General features: G+C 44.1%; 1 protein-coding gene across 1 annotated transcript; it reads left to right on the forward strand.

Annotated features, from left to right (window-relative positions):
* Window positions 1-4,030: 4,030 nt before the first annotated feature.
* Window positions 4,031-12,489, forward strand: SELENOS (selenoprotein S). Its single transcript, XM_081228552.1, is given in 7 exon segments — window positions 4,031-4,244; window positions 4,247-4,270; window positions 4,931-5,065; window positions 7,013-7,119; window positions 9,582-9,671; window positions 10,097-10,175; window positions 11,888-12,489. Coding segments are annotated over 7 exon segments (639 nt in total). The 5' UTR covers window positions 4,031-4,120; the 3' UTR covers window positions 11,968-12,489.
* Window positions 12,490-14,680: the final 2,191 nt, after the last annotated feature.

Here is a 14,680-nt window from a genome sequence, read left to right on the forward strand (position 1 = left end):
TTAACATCTTTATTGGAGTATACTTGCTTTACAATGTTGTGTTAGTTTCTGCTGTACAACAAAGTGAATCAGCTATATGTATAAATATATCCCCATATCCCCTCCCTCTTGAGCCTCCGCCTCCATCCCACCTGCCCTATCTCACCCCTCTAGGTCATCACAAAGCATAGAGCTGATCTCCTTGTGCTATGCAGCAGCTTCCCACTAGCTATCTATTTTACATTTGGTAGTGTATATATGTCGATTCTACTCTCTCATTTCATCCCAGTTTCCCCTTCCCCCCGTGTCCTCAAGTCCATTCTCTATGTCTGAGTCTTTATTCCTGCCCTGCCACTAGGTTTATCGGTACCATTTTTTTAGATTCCATATATATGTTAGCATAAGGTATTTGTTTTTCTCTGACTTACTTCGCTCTGTATGACAGACTCTAGGTCCAACCACCTCACTACAAATAACTCAGTTTCATTCCTTTTTAGGGCTGAGTAATATTCCATTGTATACATGTGACACATCTTCTTTATCCATTCATTTGTTGATGGTCATTTAGGTTGCTTCCATGTACTGGCTATTGTAAATAGTGCTACAGTGAACATTGTGGTACCTGTATCTTTTTTTTTTTTTTTTTTTTTGCTGTACGCGGGCCTCTCACTGCCGTGGCCTCTCCTGCCGCGGAGCTCCTGCCGCGGAGCAGGCCCAGTGGCCACGGCTCACGGGCCCAGCCGCTCCACGGCATGCAGGATCCCCCGGGATCGGGGCACAAACCCGAGTCCCCCGCATCAGCAGGCGGACTCTCAACCACTGTGCCACCAGGGAAGTCCCCTGTATCTTTTTGAATTACAGTTTTCTCAGGGTATATGCCCAGTAGTGAGATTGTACCTGGCTTTTTAAAATGCTTTGCCGAAACCCTTCTGCGAGAGCTCAGGGATTTTTAGGGCATACGCCACCTGTCTCCTTGCATGGCCCTGCAATAAACCTTTCTCTGATCCAAACTCTGTTTTGGTGTGTTTGGCCTCATTGTGCCTTGGGCACATGAACTTGCACCAACTTCCATTAACCAAAGCAAGCAGCCTAACCAAGTTCAAAGTCAAAGGATGGGGAAATACATTCCTCCCACCTTGAGACTATGGCAAGGGTATAGTTGCAAGAAGGAGTAATGGATTGGGCCAATCATTTAGTCTACCATTGTCAGTGACTAGTTGGGAGTCCTGTATACTACCTTTGCCCTGTTTTTGCTAATAACACCTGAGCAGTTATATTGAGCAAAGTGTTTGCTGAAATAACTTTATGGTTCTAGACAAGCTAGGTGAGATTATACACTGATTAAAGGGACAAAGGTTAACACATAAGCCTGGCTAGGAAGAATGAGTAACTTCTATCAGTGAGACCACAAGAACAGCAATGTGCTAGGAACTGAAATGAAAGCCAATCATCCATGTCCTGAAATCATTCAAAATTTCTTAAATTTCTGTTGAATATACTCCTCATCATTATACATGTATACATATGTATACACACAAATACACTGAAGTTTACAATAGTATACTTTGTATATGTTTAAAGTGTACATTATTTTCATGAGTGTTGTGCTGATTTCTATTTTATATCACAAAGTCTTGAGTGACAGGAATTGTTCACTATTTTTGTTTATATGGTAGAAACTAAATGTTACAAATTTATTCCATCTTCATGATTACAAACGTTACAGGCAAGGTGGGTAAACAAGGCAAATAAAGCAATCTATTTTCTCCTATTTAACCAGATGCAGCATTTTGACATTTTTATGATATGCAGGTTGTCTTAATTCATTCACGGCTCATTGACTTATTTTGAAATCCAGCAACAGCAAACTTTGAAATGTGGGATCTTCCTCTATAGCTACTCCAAGTTAATTCCTGAACTACACTGTGAACTCAGAAATGATATTCACTGAAACACTCTTGAAGCTTTCACTTCTTAATCTGACACCTCTTATTAAGGCAGGGAACTGTCTGTTAAAGACTGTCTTCTTAGCTAACCCAAGCCACCAGCAATCTTAACCACTAAGTTACTACATAAAAGTAAACAGCTCCTAATAAATGGAATATTGCCTACCGTATCAGTAAACAAAGGATGTCACAGTCATCAGTGATTGCAGCCAAGCGGCCACCAAGGAAGGTGAGCTGGTGACCCCGGATGTCACAGTCATCAGTGATTGCAGCCAAGCGGCCACCAAGGAAGGTGAGCTGGTGACCCCTGAGGGACCGCAGGAAGGAAACAAAGAATATCTGCCATTTAGCAGCCATCAGACTGCAGCCACTCCCTAAGGTGAGCCCTGAGGAAACTCAGGATGTGAAAACACTGGATACTGGCCCCAGATAGCTGAGGTGCAGATCAAAGGAATGATTTCAGTGAGCCCAGTCTCTTGCATCTTCCCATATAGGAAAGCGCTAAACTCCATTTGGGATTTCTGGTTTTCTTTAGTTAACAGTAATCTTTGATGTTCTGACTACCTGCCCTTTGTTGCAAACGCCTCCTCAGTGTTACTTGAAATGCTGCCTCCCTGGCTTGAAGTCCTAAGAACTTTCCGCCAAATAAAACATAATTCTCAACTTCTAGGCTGTGAATAATTTTTTAGTTGACACTCCAAGCATTGACTGAAACTGTTGTGCCAGATCCTTTTTTCAGAGCATTCACTCCCTGATAGAGAGGTCCTAACCAGCTCTTTCCATGAACAGTGACTCCAGTACAGTGTACCTACTGTCCAGAGTATAAACAGAGAGTCATCCTGAGTAGTTCATCAGTATTTACATACAAGGTATATTTTAAGCTGATCCCAGACCAAGTATTGCAACTGTAATCCCAAGAAGTCGTTCAGTTTTAGCACACTGAGTTCCTGCAAGATGCCAGGGCAAGTGAGAAACCACCTCAAAGCAAAGAGTTCATCATCTTCAGAAACTTGGGGGGGGGGGTGGAGGAATAAAATTCCTCCTTCTAAACTCATCAAATCAATGGGTCTTCAGTCTTAATTGCTAAAATCCAGAGTCCTCAATCCCGATTTGAGAAGCCCATTTTCAAGATGAAGAGCTTTCAGTCTTCTATTTGCCATGGCCCATGAACGCAAGTCCTTCTATAAGAATCTCCTCTTTTATTGCTTTCTGACACACCGCTGAAGATGTCGTTGTGCGGTTCCAGGAGGTGATCCCTTTGAAGAACTTCTAGGCCAACCAGCGGTGGAAGCCCCAGTGGTGGTACCTCAGCCTCGCGTTGGTGCTCGTGAAGGCGGTGGCGATGGCGGCGCGCTCTGAAGTCATTGCCTGCTCTTTATTTTCTCTTCCTAATTCTCAACCCTTCTTTTGAGACACAGCTGGGTACGTTCACTTTAAATCCTTCTCCAAAAATGCCTCAAGGTCAAATTTCAAATAAGGTGGTTAAGGTAGGGCTCAGAGAGGCGTTGACGGGTGAGGAGTGGAAGGGGGTAGAGGAGGGCATTGCAGGCAGGGAAAACAGCCAGGACATTATTATAAATAATGTGACGTCTTGTGATACTCAGTAAGATTCAATGAGTGTTGGAGCCATTGTTATGATAACTCTTTCCCAAGAGGTTTTGATTCCAGAGGAGAGAACCGAGGGGGTCGGCGGGGACTTTCTTAGCCTGAAAGGTTAACACCGGCAGCGGCAGGGGAAGGCTCTTTACAGCTTGGTGGGGCAGACCTTGGCTGCAACCCCCAACGGCTGGGAATCGCCAATCTGCCGAGTTCTGCTGCCCAATGCGCCCGGAGCAAGAGCCTGGGCGCAAATCCTTTTTCTCGGCGGCCCCAACCTCCTGCGACCTCGGTGTCCAATCAGTGCAAAGGTAAACATTCGATACGGAGTCGGCTTGGAAGTCAGTCAGGCAGCCGCCAGACCACCCAGTGCGCAGCGTCTGCTCAGGCCACGGCTCGCCCTGCCCTTCCCGGATCGCTCACCCGCCCCCTTTCGGCCACGCCCTCGCGGCGATAGGCCGACCATCTGGGCCGGGTCGCGACGCGATTGGCCGGGACGACGGGAAGCCGGCCCCAGACGTGCCACGTGTACGTAGGGGCCGGCCGGAAGGCTAAGGCTGGAGCTGACGCAGTCGGGTTTGGCCGGGCCGGGCCAGGCGATGGCGGCCATGGAGCGGGACGGGGATCAGCTGTCCACGCGGCCAGCCCTAGAGACCGAGGGGATGCGCTTCCTTCACGTCACGGGTGAGTCGGCGCGGGCCGCAGGGCAGCGGGTTTGCGCCGCCACCCTCGGCAGACCGCCATGTTCGGTGAGTCGTTCTCCTCTGCCTTCCGGGCCGGACCTGGCCGGGAGCCGGATGTTGGCGCTGCACGCAGTGCCGGGCGGTGGTCCCGAAGCGCGCGTGGAGGCCCTCCCAGAGCGGTGCTTCCTCGGGCGTTGCGGGCCTCCCAGAGCGGTGCTTCCTCTGGCGTTGCCGTCGGCCCTTTTTTGCGCGAGTCCTTTACTTTATGCGAAGCAAGCCTTCCGGGTTTGCGGTTACTGGGGTCTCTCCGCCTTTGGCGTTTGCCTTCAAGCCTCAGCCCCTCGACTCCGTACCCCCACGCACGCCCCCCAAATCCGGCGCTGTATCAGCCGTCCATGGGCACCCCTTTCTATATGTAGTCTGGATCTGAAAGGCCTTTGCCCTCCTGAGTCGGATACACTTCCCTTCACCCCTCAAAACCCAGCTGGCGTGCTCCACGTCCTCCGGACTTGCCCGTCCTATTCCCCAGGTAGCTGAGAAGTCCCTTCTCAGTGATCCCTGAATTGTTGTACTTCTCGCTATTTTAACTGCCTACTTAGGTCTTCAGCTACACCGTGAAGGTTTTGAGGACAGGAGGTACGCTTATTTTGCTTTTGTTTAATGTTATACAAAAGTCCAGTGGTAGTATCATTTTTAGTTTCTTGAAAACTATTTTCTTCTTTTCAGTGGGCTCCCTGCTGGCTACCTATGGCTGGTACATCGTCTTCAGCTGCATTCTTCTCTACGTGGTCTTTCAGAAGCTCTCCACCCGGCTGCGGGCCTTGAGGCAGAGGCAGCTGGATCGAGCTGCCGCTGCTCTGGGTTAGTGCCTGATAACAAATGAAGGCGTGGCTTTACGCCTACTTGTTTTAGTATTTAAAAGCTAGTCTGTTGTTTAGAGTAAGAAGTACGTTTCTGATCAGTGTGGGAAGAAAACTTTTATGCTTAGGAAGTTGGTTTTGGTGATTTGCAATATGTTGTTTTGTTTTGTTTTACTTTCAGAGTTTTTGATGGGATGAAAAACCCGCTTGATGGTGTGTAAAGCGCTCACTGCATATCGTGTTGCATGGTTTTTCATTTACAGGAGAGATTAAAGGGAAGGCTTCACAGCTGCTCCGTACTTATGGGTCTGCCTACTAAGTCTCATTTATCTCTAGAACCATCGTGAATGACAAACTTAGCCTTGGTTCTTCACATCCACCGCATTTTGATTTTCACAACTTACTTATCAGACCTGATATCAGATTACACCTGGCTGTTTCAAAAACTCATTCCCTCTAAAACAGTAGCTTCTTAACTAGTTAGAAGTTACAGTTTCTGAGGACATATCTAAAATAAAGGTTAAGTGTCTTGAGAATAGCAGTATAATTAAATAAATACAAGTCATCAGTCATCTGAGCCACCACAGTGACTGAGGCTGGGGAGGAAAGCAAACATAACACAAAAGTAGTCATTAGTAGAAAAACACTTAGAAAATTCCTTCACTCTCCTCTCCCATGAAACCCTGTGGTCCTGCCATTATCTCAGCATTTTTGGTTGTTGGCTGTATATGCAACAAAAACTACAAAGTACAAAGTAAATCTTGCTTAAGTTGCAGGATTTTGTGAAGTGGATGACTGGTGTTAGAGAACAGTCACCTGGTACAGCCATCCCTGGCTCTGTGAGACCTGCCAACAACTGAAGAGTAGATTTATAAGATAATGGGATGGGCGTCTCAGAAGAGGAGTTCGTTGTAATGAAGCATTGCGAAAAGTATATGTGCAGTGAAAGCTGTTACCTTGTGTTGTACAATTTTATTAGAAAAATTAGTTTAAAAAAATGCACACATAATTAATTGTATTCTAAGAATGATCCAACAGTTCCAAATGTTACCACAATTCACATTTCTATAAAGTGGAACTATAATTTTGTTTTTAAAGATAAAGGTCTAGTCATCTCTGTCACCACAGACACACCCCTGTGCTATTTTGGCCCCTGGATTCAGTTAGGTGACCTGTTTCCACTGCTAACTATCTGTAAGTAATGATGATCGCATATCCTTTGGATGATACTGATGTGAACATAGAGTTCTAGTTTGTTTCCTTGTTTACAAAATTAGTCAAACTACTGCATAGTTCCCCTTAGTACTCCTTAAACACAGTGGTCTGAGTAAAATAGAGAACTTGATTGTGTATTTAAATAATTTGCCTTGTTTTCTAAACCATATAAAAACAGATATCTGGGGTGGTCATTTCTATTAATGCTAGCTGGAAGGATTTTTCTCTCTTTTTTCCCTGTAAAAACAAGGATAAAATACCTAACGATCTTTACCTCTTTCTGGTATAGACCTGGGCTAATTAGGTGATGACTAATGATCAGAAAACTTTATCTTTCCTTGGTTGTCTTCTAGAATTCTGGTCAACCTAGAGACTGGGTGTTAGGAGGTATCCAGGTTGTGGAATGGAATCTCACTGGCCGTCAGACCACTTATATTTCAGTCTTGGAGCCCATGCCAGACTCTCTGGCATGGAATTGATCAGGGAGCCCAGAAATCTGTTTTGAACAGAGATTTCTGATGCTTTGGATATTTAACAAGGGCTATGGACTGTGGTGATGGCATAGTCCGCTGCCCCCGCCTTAAGCAGTAAAATATATGCAGAAGAATAGACTTATTCATGTAAAAGTATATTCTTGCATTGCCTGACTTCTGTACACTTGTAATATAGACCTCAAGAGTTTCCATTTTATATTACACAAAGTGCTTTATCCCAATTTTTTCTGACATTTTAGAACCTGATATTGTTGTTAAACGACAGGAGGCTTTAGCAGCTGCTCGTTTGAAAATGCAAGATGAATTAAATGCACAAGTTGAAAAGCATAAGGAGAAACTAAGACAGGTATGAACTGGTTTTAGTTTGAATACATGGTATTTGAGGTTTAGTGGGTATAAGTGTGTGTGCGCGTGTGCACGCGCATTAGGGTGGTTACAGAGAATAACTTTCAGGCCGAATCATTTCCACTTAGCTAAGTATTGCTCAGGATGTTTTCCTTATGCAATTTCTTACTGTTTAGGGGGGAAATACTCTTAAAGAAAGGTGTCTTGTATTTATGTTTTTACTTTTAAGTGGTTCCCTCACAGCAGCATTTCACCCCACAAAACCGTTTGCTGTGTACAGGAGCCGTACCACCAGACACACAGAACACACATTCAGCCTCTTGCTCCATGGTTGGTCTCAAGCCGTGCATGTCATATGACCTGGCTTGGTGGGGCTGCTCTTCAGTGGACTGAAGGAGAGCCAGGGGAGGGTGGCGATGGGTTCAACCCAGGGTCAAGATGGAGAGCAGGAAATGGAGTTTTGAAAGATTTTTTTAAAGACACATGGTTTGGTTGTAGGGGGTGGTAAAAGGTTTGGGGGGGGCGGGGGGAGGAAGAACCTAAGGCTGCTATTGAAGTGACCTGAGAAGCCAGGTGGGTTGTGCTGCTCTTCACAGAAGTCAGGTCACCCACCCGGTTGGACCCATTCTCTGTAACTGAAACAACTAAGTGTAGACTCTGCTTTCTAGTTTCAGTGCAGATTTTCTGGGCCCCTCTTTTTCTCATCAGAAGGAAGCCAGAGAAGTTGGTCTTCCTCCTGGTCTTGCATGTGTCTCTGGTGTTTCCAGTATGGAGTGCCCTTCTGCCACTGCTGGTTCTGCAGGGTCATCCAGTACATGGCTGGTCTCCACAGCTTGGCTGGAGCCCAGAGGGAAAGGACAGAATAAGACAACACCTACTACACACATTCGGCCCTCTTGGTCACCTTTCTCAGCAGCCTTCTTCAGTGTTCAGTGGGTTGCCCATCTTCCACTTAAATAGTCACTAACCTAAAATGTACTAGCACACTCCTATTATTTATGTAGTGTTCTAAACCACATGAGGTTAAAACAAGTTCATGATACAAAACTCTGTCCTATGAAAATTAAGTCTCTGTCTTCCTTGCTCCCCTATCTACTCGTGCCCAAGCATTCCATGTTAAGTTTTTTAGGTATTTTTCCAGAAACATTTTATCCGTATATAAACACATGCATGTATCGTTCTTACATAGAAATGGCAGCATAGTATACATAGATGCCATTTTTAAGCAGTTTTATTTTAGTTTTTCCTTTGCTGATTTCCAACCATTTGTTTTGTTTCTGGAGCCATAGAGTAAGTTGAATTCCTTCTACGTGTCAAAATTAGTGACTTGAGGGTCTGAGTTTTTTGCATTAGTAAAACAGCCTGATCATTTATCCAATTTGTTGATGTAGCTGAAAACTTTTAAAAGATTATTTTAAAAAATTGTAATGTGCGCCTCCTAAAATTGGAGAGAGGTTAGAAGCCTATGTTCAGTTTTAAAGTGGTAGTTCTGTGTATTTAACAAACTTAACAAACAGAATCTGCCTGACCCACAGTTCAGTCAGCTGTCTTGTTTGTGGTCTCAGGATTTGTCAGCAGTGTTCCATTCTGGTGTTTTCCATGTTAGCTATGTGCATAAAACAACCTTCAGATCAAGAGACTGTTTCCTCTTTGACCTCCTGTACTTGCAGACAGTGGAAGCATGAAGGGACAGACATGTGGATTTAGCAGTGATGAACCCTGAAAGCCATCAAGAAATTTCTGGATATGTGCTTTCTAAGGCATCTTCTTGCATATCTTTGTGATATCACAGTTTAATTGGAACCAGAATGAACTAAAGTTTGGGTCTGGAGTCTACTGGGAATAGAGAGTTAGTGACTTTTGTGTAAACTTAAGTTGTAGTACCCAGTTGTTCTTCAAGGAGGAGGAAGCAGGGTCAAAGACTCAGGGCACTGTGTTTCCCTCCTGCTTACTGCATAATTACTGTATAAGCTTTCTCAGGTGCTCATTTTTGGACATAGTTTTTTGCTGAGATTAGTTTTCCTTTCTGTTCCCATAGTATTTGACTTTCAAAGAACTTTCAAATCTGCTCTCATTGGATCCTCATAGCCTTTGAAGTAGAGGGGTTAAGTAACTTTCCTCAGGTGACGCAACCAGGTAGCAACAAAGCAGGCCTGCCAGCCACGTTCACCCTTTCCAGGTCAGCGTTACTCTACATTACCAAAAATGTCCAGTTTAGAAGAAGAGTCGGTATTCTTTTCTCCGTGACACTTTTTGCTTTCTTTAATAGTGTACAAAAACAAAAGGTTCTGTTGGTGAGTTAAACTCATACCACTAGATGACAACTGTTTTATTAACTGAAGAAAGTGCAGGTGAAGGTGTGTTTTGAAGGACGTTTAAATTAAAAATTATCAAAATTACATTTTCTTTGAGAAAGATGGCAGCTTATGAATTCATTCTGTACAACGTGTGATTCTCCCTCAGCTTGAAGAAGAAAAAAGGAGACAGAAGATTGAAATGTGGGATAGCATGCAAGAAGGAAAAAGTTACAAAGGAAATACAAGAAAGCCTCAGGTGATGTAGCCTTCGGCCTAGTGGATTTTTTTCGAGTAGAATGTTTTGTTTTTTTGTTTTTTTAAAATAAATCTATGCGTTTATTTTTAGCTGCATTGGGTCTTTGTTGCTGTGCGCAGGCTTTCTCTAGTTGCGGCGAGCTGGAGCTACTCTTCGTTGCAGTGCGCGGGCTTCACATTGCAGTGGCTTCTCTTGTTGTGGAGCACGGGCTCTAGGCGCATGGGTTTCAGTAGTTGTGGCATGCGGGCTCAGTAGTTGTAGCTCGTGGGCTTTGTTACTCCACGGCACGTGGGATCTTCCCGGACCAGGGCTCAAACCCGTGTCCCCTTCATTGGCAGGTGGATTCTTAACCACTGCGCCACCAGGGAAGTCCCTGGAGTAGAATGTTTTTAACCAGATTCTTAAGCCTGTGTATGTTCAAACAGGAAGAAGACAGTCCTGGGCCTTCTACTTCATCAGTCATCCCAAAACGAAAATTTGACAGAAAGCCCTTGCGGCGAGGAGGTAAGTACCAAACATCAAAGCATTCTGAACAATTACAGGGTACACTTACCTTTAAAAACAAGATTCTTTTTCCTTGTTTCATTGTCCGTAAATTGAGACTAATTCCTAAGTTTAGGATTATGAAGATTAAATAAAAGAATCAGATGCAAAGCAGCCCTCAATGGCTGGAAGTCACCAACCTGCTGAGCCCTGTGGGCCTTGGGCAAGGATGTGGGCTCAAGTCCTGTTTCCAGGAGGCCTATAACCCCTTGGCCTCACAAAAGTCAGCATTTGATTGGCAGTTGAAAAAGGAGGTCACTCGAGGCCCTCAGGAAATAATTGGGATGGTTGCACTTGTATTTTAGTATTCTCCCTTGATCCCACACAGTCCTGTAAGGGGAGTGGTAAGTGGGGCGAGGAATAGTTTACACGTATTGCAAATAAGTTTGTCAAGGGGCTAGGACACAGGGGTTTTGGTCTTAACAGTCAGGGCTGCCTTGTTTCTTACAAATAACTTCCCCAAGGAGGCATGGACAGATGTTCATTCAGAGAGCTTCTGCATGCAACATCCTTGAGCCCTCTAACCGTAGCCGTCTGTCCTTACCCCATCCTTAAGGACTTTCACATCCTTTTGGGAAGACAGGGCTCCCACACAAATGAAAATAAGTAACCTTTGTGATCTGCCAGGAGTTTCCCGTTAATCCTGAGAGAGGGGAGGGCAAAGGCATTAAAATACTTTGTGTAGGAACCAGTTTTAGGCCAAAGACTATCCTCCGTCCGGGACAGGGGTTTTCTGTGGGGAGGTGCTGCAGAGGCAGAGGTGTGGAAGCCCGGCTGGCCTACTGGAGGACTGTCAGGAGTCTGGAACCTGGGCTCTGTGCAGACTGGACACAAGCTGGGCTGGGCTCTGACGAAACCCAAAGCTGGCCTGCTGTAGGGAAGTGGTGTGTCTGAAAAGGAAATGCTTTTTAAAATCTTTTTCTTGCTCCAGGCAAGGAATAGTCTTCCAGGACTGTTTTTCAGAGCAAAGAGTGGTGGTGGTATTTAGGAGAGAATTGTAGAAAATGGAATGCATCCGGAGCTAGGGGCTTTGACTGGCCTGGCTTTACAAATAAGGAAACTGAGGCACAGGGAGTTAGTGACCAAAGGTTGTATAGTAAGTAAGGAGCAAAGCCACCTCATTTAAGGTCTTGCTGGCTCTAAAGCCTGATCAGTCAACCTGGTCCCCAAATGTCCATTAACTTTAGGAAGCTAATGAGTGGGCAGGGATGGGGTTGGGGACTAGGGCATGTGGATTACCCAGTTCTGACTGGTGGAAGTAACGAGTTCCATTCTTTTTGATTTTGGTTTTTTAAATTTATTTTCTGTAGGTTGAGCAGTTCTTATTTGAATGTATACATTTTATTAAGCACAGCAGTTAGAAGCCTTTATATACTTAAATCCAGCCATCTTGAGAGGTTTTGGGGCAAATTTTTTTGTGTGTTTGGGTAGTTTTTCGTGTTAGGAGAGTTAAAACAGAGAAGCTGAATGGCTTGTTTTATTCCCACCAGAAAGTCAGTTCAAACTGCAATGACCATGTAAACTTTTTTTGTCATACGGTAGCTGAAAGTTGTATGAAAATGTTTGTGAGAATAGAATCCATATCTTTGCAGTGCTTTGCACGTCAGGCTCACAATTTTATGTTTGATACAGAACATTTCCAGCACTGTTCTGCTTCTTTTCTCTTGTCACAGGTTACAACCCTTTGTCTGGTGAAGGAGGTGGAGCCTGCTCCTGGAGACCTGGACGCAGAGGTCCATCGTCTGGTGGATGAGGCTAAGAATCTTGTTAGTGTTGCTTTTGACACTAGCAAGATGAATCCTTAACCCTCGACTCAATTGCCTTATGCATGCTTTTCACAGTGACTACCTAGGGGGAGGGGGCTTTCTTTCTGTTCTTAACTGCATCTGTTTCTTCAAGGGTTGAAGGCAGCATAGAGCGTGGACGTGGCCACTAGGCAGTAGTTGCAGTTGGTCACACTACACTGAAGCCAGTGACTGTGTTCACTGATTTCATGGGTCATTGCTAGTTGATAGCTAAAGGCCTCCAAGTGATTGGCGATCTTGATAAAAGAGACCTGGCAATGATCCTTCAAGTTAACAGGTCCTTGCTGGTAGGACAGTCTCTGTGACAGGTTGCGTTGAATGATGTCTTCCTTGTAAATGGTGAGCCCACCAGCGAGGATTACTGATGCAGAGAGTTGATGGGGTTGTTTCTGTATATTTATTTTTATGTACAGAGCTTTGTTTAAAAAAAAAAAGAAATTGTAAGTATAAAAATAAAATTGCAAGGAACATTTTCAGCATCTTTATCAAATTTAAGGAAATTTCATTATGAACTTGAATTTGTCTATCTAATATTACACAGCTTTTTATTATTCATAACCTCCCACTGATACTACTTATTTTCCCTTCTCATTATTCCTCACCTGCAATGAGCATGGCAAATGGCAGATAGCTGTAGTGATTTTCAGAGTTGGCAGGCTCCTTGGGGTTTATCCACAAAATCAGGCACTTGGAGTTGAGTTTCTGAATTAAGAGGATAAAGAAACATCTTGCCTAGAGGTACCTCAGGGGCCAATGAGGTTTCTGGGAGCCCTGTGGGTCATCTCTCTTGCACTTATTTCTTATGTCCTTGTCTAGAACCTCTGTCAAGTATGCTATAAAGGGCCTGATAGTAAATATTTTAGACTTTGCAGTTGCATAGTCTTTATTTTTTTACATTTTTAAAGGATTGTTAAACACTTAAAAATTCTTAGCTCATGGGTTGGATTGTCCTGCCTGCTATAGTTTGCTGATCCCTGCTTCACATCAAGATTGTAAGAAGGAACAAAACCTGCAGAATAGTGATGATTAGCTGGGAAAGTATTCTAGAAAGGTCTCATATAAATTAATCAACATATGTTGAGTATGTGAAATATTCTGTAGTTGTCTCTTGACATATATAAAGGAAAAGTATAGTCTGGTCTTAGGGGGCTTAAAATCTCTTGGGGAGGGCTGGAGGGAGTGAAAACAGGATTTTGAAGACAGTGTGATTGCAAACAAATGGGCTGGAGTAGTCAAAATCAAGTATTTGAGTCTGGAGACTTTTGAGTGGAGGAATATGGGAGTTCCTGGCAGAAGAGAGGGTCATTGAAAACCAGGGTGGGTCTCCTGAGGTTTAGGAAAGCCCTTGAACCTTTCTCTGAGTTACCAATTTTTACCCAGATTGGCTTTCCACCAGCATGGAAGACTCACAACGTGGGACGTTTTAGACTTGGGTTAAAATATTTCACCCAGGTTTACATATAGAGAGTTATTTACATATAGAGAGATTCCTGTAGGATTTAAAGGAACTTTAAAAGAATTCTTCCTTTAATGTATTTTCTGTAGCTGAAAACTTGTGTTAAGCAGCTCTCAACTATTCATTTTAGAAGTAGAAGAGCATGTTTCAGTACACTATTAGCTGTGACTTTTCCCTCAAACCTCAGTTTGTTCCTATAAATTTAGGAATTATCAAGTCAGTGACTTCTGACTTACCAGAAGTCATTAACAATGAATTATCAATGACTTCTGTGTACCACCTTGCATCTGGCACCATGACGTGGTGGTGGAGGGGGTGGTGCAATGTGGAGAATTGATTGGGAGATAATAAAGGGGAGAAGGAAACTAATTTGTGTAATAGTTAGCATTTGAAGAGCACTTGCTGTGTGCCAGGCACATACATTTATAGTTAATCCTTACTACAATCCTGTGAAGTAGGTACTTCTAATTAACCTTGGTTTTCAGAAACTGAAGCTTAGAGGGTCAACTGGTCCAATGCACTGATCACTATAGTCTACTTTGTCCTTGTGTTCCTAATAGCCAGGGGCCATAGACAACCAAGATGGGAGCTTGATCTAGCTAATGAAACAGTTATCATGTGGAATAGTGAATACTTGGGTGAAAATTGTGTGCTGCAAGTCTAGGGCAGTAAGCATTTCAGAAGGGTGGACCAGAAGAGGTAGGAGATATCTCTTGCCAGAAGAGATAGGTCCTGTGCTGATATTGAAAGAATGAGGAAGTGGGGCCAGAACCTGAGGCCCATGGGGAAGAAGGGATGGGTCAGAGCTGTGTCAGACTGGCAGAACACTGCCTCATGCCTCAATGGAGGGGCTGCAGCTGAGATCACAGCATGAGCCCAGTATAGACTGCCAGCAGCTTGAAACTGATGCAATAGACACTTGAGGGCTATTAAGGTTTAAATGATGAGTGCGTTACCCAGTCTATCCTGGTCATGGAGCAACATTAGTAAGTGTGGGGCAAAATATGCACAGACCTTCAGCTGAAACTTTCTGGTGGCTAGAATTGTGTTCTTGGCCAAATGCACCTGCCTCTGCAGGAGGAGAAAGGAACTATTCCCTCCTTCTCAAGGACCACTCTTCCCTCGCTTCCTCCTCTCCACCATGCCATCAAGTCTTTCTCATAAGAACAAAGCCACATCACATACCCAAAGCCCTGGTTCCCTCT

Source organism: Mesoplodon bidens (assembly GCF_964165515.1).
Source record: "Mesoplodon bidens genome assembly, chromosome: 3".
NCBI classification, from domain to species: Eukaryota; Metazoa; Chordata; class Mammalia; order Artiodactyla; family Ziphiidae; genus Mesoplodon; species Mesoplodon bidens.